Raw genomic sequence first — 7,433 nt, 5'->3', positions numbered from 1 at the left:
TTTCCCTGAGCCGGTGTTTTTGTTTTTTTTTTTTTTTTTAAGATTTTATTTATTTATTTATTTGACAGAGATCACAAGCAGCAAGAGAGGCAGGCAGAGAGAGAGGAGGAAGCAGGCTCCCTGCTGAGCAGAGAGCCCGATGTGGGGCTCGATCCCAGGACCCTGAGATCATGACCTGAGCCGAAGGCAGCGGCTTAACCCACTGAGCCACCCAGGTGCCCTGAGCCGGTGTTTTTGAGGCTCCTTCCCCAGAAGAGGGAGGCTGCTGATGGCACTGTTAGGCTTTCCTGTGAAGGGAAGCTGGAGTGACCACAGAGGAGATCTCTGGTATGAGCCTTCTGACTCACACACTTGCTTAGTCTCACCGACTGACCCGGTCTGAACAATGAAAAAGATGCCCCTTCAACTTCAACGTGCATCCCTCTGAGAACAGCACACACACACCCTCAAAGCCTGAGCCACACGTAAGCAATATCTGAGTAACATGGTTTTAGAAATTATCTCTTCTTTATTGCCACGTTCATATAAAAAGTTTTATATAACTGGACTGGTAAAAGAAAGCCACGGTGTATATAAAAAAAAGTTGTAGGAAGTTAAAAAATATAGGGCTTTAGTGTTTGGAAAAGCAGTTACGGACTGCCTCCTTGGTTTAATTATCCAGGCGATCGAAATTCTGGGTTTGAAACTCTTGGAAGTCCTCTGGGATGGTGTCTGCAAACAAGAACAAGCACAGTGTTGTTAGGAAGGCTCCTTCCACTGGGATCCTGGTCCATTTCGTGCTGTGCAAGCGTCCTGTAGGGGTCGCTGTTAGCCCGAGCAACAGGCCCCAGAAGGCTCCACAGCCATTTTCTACCTCGGGCTGCTTTGCAAATTGTTGGCTTAAAGCCCAGGAGTGCTCATTCACAGGCCTAAAGGAAATTAGCAGGCAGAATGGATTTTGAGTGTGATTATGTTTGAGCCATAAGAAAATAAAGGCTGCCTGTAAATTAAATCTGACTGAATTTCTCACTGAACCCCCAAATCCTAAGCCAAGCAGTTAAATTCTATGGGTCTCAATTTCCTCATCTATCAAATAGGAAAAAAAAAATCTACCATTTACTTTAGTTACACAGAGATGATTACATGTTAATGAATATGGGGCACGGGCTTTGGGCTTCTGGGAGGAAAATGTGCTATAAACATAAGGTGGTGTTACTTGATGGATTCTGATATTGTATAGTAACAAGAATGTACGTTACCATTGCAGCGATACTTGAGGTTGGACCAAATGATGTTTTCTTGGGAGAAGCAGAACACGCCAAGCCGGCCTCCACGCATGGTGGTGTCTATGGTGACCCCGGAGTCAGCCACCAACTCGGAGCCTTCATAAAATCGCACTCTGCAGACAACACAGCCAAAGCCAGTCACCAGGAAACTCAAACCAAGGTCAAGGTCAGACCTCCTTCTTTGCTGCTTCATAATCCATTTTCACAGGCCTCAATTGTGCTCTAGCTGTTGCCCCTTCCCTACTAGACTGGGAGCTCCACATGGTCAGGGACTGTATGTTCATGCCCGCCAAAATTCCCGGTCTCCAAAGGTCCAACATGATGTTGGGCACACAGTCAAACTCGATGGGTACCTGTTGCAGAGTTACACCACACTACGACCTAGGACCAAGAGCCTTGGTGACCTCACTCTCCTTTGGGTTACCCTGTCCAGACTTCATGCTTCACAACCACTGCTTTTCCTTTGTTCTGAATGACAGAATCTGCTGGAATCTCAGAATAGTGGTCCCAGTCAGGGGGCAGTAGTGCTCCCTAAAAAAGGGTTTTAGAAATGTGTGGGGACATTTCTGGCTGTTTCTTTGGCATTTTATGAGAGAAGCCAGGGATGCTGAAGGCTTACAAGGCCCTGGAGAGAACAGAAGTTTGTCTTGCAAGCGGTATGCAGTTGGAGAGTTCCTCCACACACTTGCGTAGGTGAAGAGCCCGTTTATAATTATCTGGACCTAGAATCTAACTTCCTTTTACTTGTGAACATCAAGTATTTTCTGCACTGCTTTAATATATACTGAATTTTCTGGGGTAAACTGAGAAATGATGGAGCACTTTGTTTTGCGTAAAAAGAGCTGTTCTCCCTTTTAGACCTTGAGTCACCAGCAGAACAATTCGCATTAGAATGTCGCTGCTTCCATTTCATGTTGTGGAGTCGTGGTGTCTAGGCACCGGCGTGATTTTGTTATACATTCTTATTTCTCTGTTATAGGGGTTAGGGATCAGATTGTATTTTCTACAGTTTCATTCTGGGACAGAAAAGGAGGCACTAGCCTTCACAGGGCTGAGACCACGATCATCTTCCTGTGCGACAAACAATACATTGGACTTAATGTCTCACAGAAGAACAAAACGTGAACTAGCCATCCTGATGGTTTTTCCACGAGGCTGCCTTCCTGCCCTGGTCAGGAGACAGCAATCGGTACTCCTTCCTCAGCGCGCTACGTCAGAGACCTCCGTGTTGATCTGCAAGTCTGAGGACTGAGAGTAAGTACATGGTCTCCATTTCAAGGATGCAGCCTAAGCCATCCGCGGCTGCTGAGAATAGTTTTGAGTGGTTTTCAATCGTCCTAGAGGGAAAGGAGGCAGATTGTGTGGGCTCCCAGGAAGATCAGTTCCTGCCCCATGTGGGAAGGCCTGGCAGTGAGGAGACCGAGGTAAAATGAGATCCAGGCACGGCCTTCATGGTGTTTCTAGTGCAGCAGGGAAGGACCCTAGGGACTCATGGCAGTGCACCGTGACCTCTTCATGAATAAGCTGCCATCGAGGGCAGGGGAGGCTGAACCCTGGTCGCATGGCAGAAAGCGAGCATCAGTTGGGCACCTCCATCCTCCAATGCTGAGACCCCCACCCTGCTATGGAGAAGGTCCCTCTACCCTCAGCTTGGCCCTAATATCCATGTGGTTGGTCTGGGCTTGGGTGTCTCCTTCCCACTTCTTTGCTGGGAGCTGTAGCCAGACGTCTCAGCAGTCCCGGAGGCCATCCTGGGTCAGCCCTGTGATGCAGGACTTGGGTGGGGGGGAGCTTTGCTTCCTCTGCCTGATGAGGAGCTCTGTCCTGCACATACCTGATGTAGCCCACCTGGGGCCTGTGCTGTAGGAACCAGCGGTAGGAGACCTTATCCTTCCAGCCTACGTTCCTTGAGTCCTTCCATAGCAGCCGGACCTGGTCACTGGTGTCTCCCGTGTGCCATAGGGAGTTGCGGAGATGCTCCCCGGGGCCTGTCTTAGACTTCACAGCCTGGAAAGGATATAGGCAAGGTTCTAGAACAGAAGGCACAGCCCACCCATCCTGGGTCCCTCGGGTGCTGACTTCATGGTTATGATCTGGCTGCCTTGGATTTGGATAAAAGCATAAACACTTAAATGCCCTTTCTACTGAGGTCACCCTTAGTCCTTGAGTCATCAACACTGGCTGACACCCCATTAACCCATTCCATGTTTTTCCTGCTGTGAATCCCTTGCTCCCCACATCTGTCCAATGAATGCTCAAAAGGCTACCTTTTCTCCCAGCAGGAGTGACAGAGGCAGCATCTCTAGACCGAGCTGGCCCCAGCACGGGAGCAGACGAGCCAGTTTCTGACAGTGTGCACCTGCTGAAATGTCCCCAGAGTTCCCCCCAACTCCCCGTCAGTCACCCAGAGGTTAGGATGAGGTTTGTATGAAGGAATGAAGGCAAGGCCCTGGGTGGGCCCTGCCCTGAACTCAAGCATAAACACCTCAATTTCACAGATGAACTAAATGCCCTATGGGAGAACAGGACTTAAAAGGAGGGTGAAGGGCTCAGAGAGGAGATGATGGAGAACCGTGGCTACCTTCAGCTGGATGCCAGGCTCGGCGACAGCCCGGAATGGCGTAGCTTGCCAGTACGTCTGCTCTGTCTGCTTCCACATGACCACATAGAAGCTGGAGCTGTCTTGGTAACCGAAGATGAAGCCGGCATAGTCGTCGTCTGTCTGGGTGTTCACATGGAAGGTCCCTTCAAAGTCAACTCCGTTAAATGCCGTGTACCCTAGAGGGATCAGAAGCAGGTCAGAAAAGCAGACCAGCTCCGGAAGGAGCTGCAAAGACTGTATTCTAGCCACGGGGTGCAGAGGACCTGGACCTACCCACTGCCAGGCCGGGGTCGCTGTTCATGGTCTGCACAATCTCCATGCCCTGCAGAGATAGTTGAAGGAGTTAAGGGCTGTCGTAGTGGGTGGAGAAGCTCGAGGAAGCCTAGGGCCTCCGGCACACTGGGGAGCGGTCAGCGAGCTCTGACCTCCACACAAAGATGCATTATCTGAGCAACTGCTCTACCTCGTTCTGTGCTCCAAGATAGCACAGACTTGTGAGGGGAAAAGAAAAAGTGGAACAGAAAGAATTTTGCTAGAACTGTAATGAAGGGTCTGCTGGATCTGCTTCATTCGGGGGAGAACATATACTTCTGATGAACATGACTGGCTCGGTGACACTAAAATGTCTCTGCCTCTCTGTGCCAGCCTGCTGTAGTCTGACGAGGAGGATGTGGGGGAGGTGGTCTTTGGGAGAGCGCAGGAGCATGGCTCTAGGGCCCGACCGCCTGGAGCCCCATCCCAGCGTGCTCCGCCATGCCCCACGGTGCTCCCCTGAGCCAGCATCGCAGACAGGTGCAGCTCTGTCTCCCATGTGAGCTGAGGCTAGTGGCTGTGCTCGGTCACAGGGCTACGGTGAGGAGTCCCTACAGCCCGGGTGGGTGCCCCCTCCCACGGTTACCTGTCTTCTCCCAGAAGCACTGCGCTGAGAGGCAGCACCGTGCTGCTGTTGGCCACCTGGCACGTACCTGGTTCAAGACCACCCAGTTGGGATCGATCTGGGCATCCCCTTCGGGGTCCAGGACCACAGTCTGGTAGGCTCTGAAGTCGGTCAGGGTGACCTCTGCATTCTCTGGGCAGACGTCGATCCGATCAATAACCTGGTCCTGGTCAAAGTCTGTCTCACAGATGTCTCCCACGCCGTCGCCTGAGTGGGGTGGGGGAGGAGGACAGGAGCCAGTTGCCACCCACACACCCCACTGCTCCTTGACAGAGACAGGGCTGGGCCAGGAGCCGAAGGGAGCCCAGGCCCCACCCAGCTGACGGTTTTCAACCATGTGGGCAGAAGAGCCCAGAATCAGCCATGTCCGTGGTGGCCCTGGGCCCCACCCTGGGGTCTATATGGTGGGCTGGTGAACCCCACTGTGTGTGACCGAAAGAACTTCCTGGGGGCAGAGTGGAAGGGAACTGTTCAAAGCTGATAAGAAACGCTGCAGGTTCTCTGAGGAGACTGGGGTTCACGGACTGGTGGATCTTAAGGCTGACCTTACATAAGCAAATGCCCGTAGCACTTTCTCTAGAGCATATGAATAATGGAAATTATTGTCACCAGAGTGTCTCTAAGACCATAATTTCTACTGATCCTTGGGATGAATCTGGCTCATGGTATGTTTTGTTCAGCTGACATGGTATTAAAATACGTGAATTAAATACTGTCCAGCTGAGGGTAGACATGCCCTGACCGTGTGCCTAAGGGGAGCCTGGGAGGGGGGGGGGTCCCACACCATCCTGGGCTGGGCCCACTTACTGTTAATGTCCTCCTGGGCTGGGTTAGGGACCAGCCGGCAGTTGTCCGGTCCAGGGGGCACCAGGTCTGGGATGCCATCATTGTCATCGTCGTCATCACACTCGTCCCCGATCCCATCCTTATCAGTGTCCAGCTGGGCACTGTTGATGACCGTGGGACAGTTGTCGGTGCTGTCCTGGTGCCCATCTCCATCACTGTGGGCGAAAGAAGAGGTGATGTGTGGCACCGGTGAGCAGACAACAGGGATAAGAAACAGAGTTGGTGTTTGGGGGCTTTTTTGTCAAACCCGTATGTCTTCAGACAAGCCTGGCCTCTGGGCTTCGGAGATCCTTTTTCTACTTCCCCATCTTGTTAAAACAAGTAGATCATATCCTACTTAAGTTAAAGGGTGATTCCTGATGTTGTGACCAGATGCTCCTCTCAGTCCCTGGGGACTCTGATCACTGCCACCCTCCCCCAACCCGGAGAACGTACAGTGTGAATCCCGGCTCAGCCACTTACCAGCGTGTGACCCCACTGTGGCTCTGTGTCCTCATCTGTAAAACGGGCATAACCGAGCCTACCTCGTAGGGTTGTTACAAAGATTAAATGCTTACGTGATGAGAATTTTTCATGTTACATTTGAATCTATGACGAAGCATTTCTATGTGCTGGCTCCTGGGAAGGCCTGTGGTGTTTTCTAGTTCTCTTCCCATTCCCTGCCCAGCAGACCCAAGGCGGTTCAGACCTGAACACCACAGGGAGAATGACCGAGAGAAGAAGGCCACCCCTTCCTAAGAGGGGAGCATGGAGGCTGGGCTCAATCCTGCTCTCGAGCACTTCTCAGAAGTCTTGTTCTCTGCCCACGTGACAATTGTTTGTTCTCCAGGCCTAACAGCCACACAAGGATGAGACTGCCCTGTCCCCAGAGGTTTCCCTGGGTTGATGGAGGCCTCCCATGGCTGCTCTGAATCAGAGCGGATGTTCCCTTCACCTGGCTCTTCTGTGGCCTCTCCCAGGCAAGGGTAGGATGGGGGAGGGAAGTTAGAGCCCAGTCCATGCCCCTCAGGCCCCGTTTCCCAGATGGGTCCCAGAGAAAATGAGGCCCACCTGGATAAGCAGAAAATGACACGGCTCCAACAGTGGAATGCCTGTGCCTGTAGCAGGGCTGTTTTTTAAGGAAGATTGAGCTATTTCCATTAGAAGCCATTCTATAGAGCCTTGAACATTTTTATGCAAAAGCGCAGTTCCTGTCCTCCTCCCCAAGGTTCAAGTTTGTGGGAATTAAAATGCAGCAGAATTAGTCAGTTGTTTTAGGCAAATATCTAGAGGCTGACAGGTTAGGATCTCTTAGAGATTCCTGGGATGGCAGTCAGGGCAAGAGGACCTGCCCCAGGGAACATTCTTGATGTCCACTACGTAGGGGGATTTCAGGGTACCGGTCCCACCACATCCGCAGCAATGGCGACCTCCCATGTCCGACGCTGGTGCTGACTTGCCTCTCCTCACGCCATGGTAACAGTGACACAGCTACAGCTCGTTGCTGGTCACCCGCGGGCCAGCCTTCTGCCGGGAGCTTTACCTACTTTCTCGTTCATTTTTATCCAAGGCTGCAAGGCACATTTCATTCTCTCTACTTTGCAGAAGAAGAAATTGAGAGTGCACTTGAGAAGCACATTTTAAGTTCACGTGGCTCACGTAGACTCGGCCTCAAGGACGCTGAGCAGAAGGACCGAGGTGGAGCTTTCTAGGAGCTGTCCTTTCATAGGGTTGGGCTCGGGAACGAAGGTCTGAAGGGTACCCTCGGAGAGGAGGTTGGGAAGGGAATCCCTCTTTCTTCCTG

The 7,433-nt window shown here is 51.7% G+C and overlaps 1 protein-coding gene across 2 annotated transcripts in view; it reads right to left on the bottom strand.

Moving 5' to 3' along the window:
• Nucleotides 1–474: 474 nt before the first annotated feature.
• THBS4 (thrombospondin 4) overlaps nucleotides 475–7,433 on the bottom strand; it is a 144,569-nt gene continuing 137,610 nt past the window's right edge. For both annotated transcript variants that reach the window (XM_047729545.1, XM_047729544.1), the window contains exons 16-22: nucleotides 5,612–5,805; nucleotides 4,833–5,011; nucleotides 4,141–4,189; nucleotides 3,847–4,043; nucleotides 3,100–3,272; nucleotides 1,239–1,378; nucleotides 475–711 (exon numbers count right to left, since the gene is read on the bottom strand). In XM_047729545.1, coding sequence (XP_047585501.1) covers nucleotides 650–711; nucleotides 1,239–1,378; nucleotides 3,100–3,272; nucleotides 3,847–4,043; nucleotides 4,141–4,189; nucleotides 4,833–5,011; nucleotides 5,612–5,805 — 994 coding nt within the window. In that variant the 3' untranslated portion in view covers nucleotides 475–649. The remainder of the gene's footprint in view (nucleotides 712–1,238; nucleotides 1,379–3,099; nucleotides 3,273–3,846; nucleotides 4,044–4,140; nucleotides 4,190–4,832; nucleotides 5,012–5,611; nucleotides 5,806–7,433) is intronic.

The sequence above is a fragment of the Lutra lutra genome, chromosome 5 (assembly GCF_902655055.1).
Source record: "Lutra lutra chromosome 5, mLutLut1.2, whole genome shotgun sequence".
In the NCBI taxonomy this organism is placed as follows: Eukaryota; Metazoa; Chordata; class Mammalia; order Carnivora; family Mustelidae; genus Lutra; species Lutra lutra.
The sequence above is the reverse complement of the archived record's forward strand: the minus strand, read 5'-3'. Positions and strand labels throughout refer to the sequence as shown.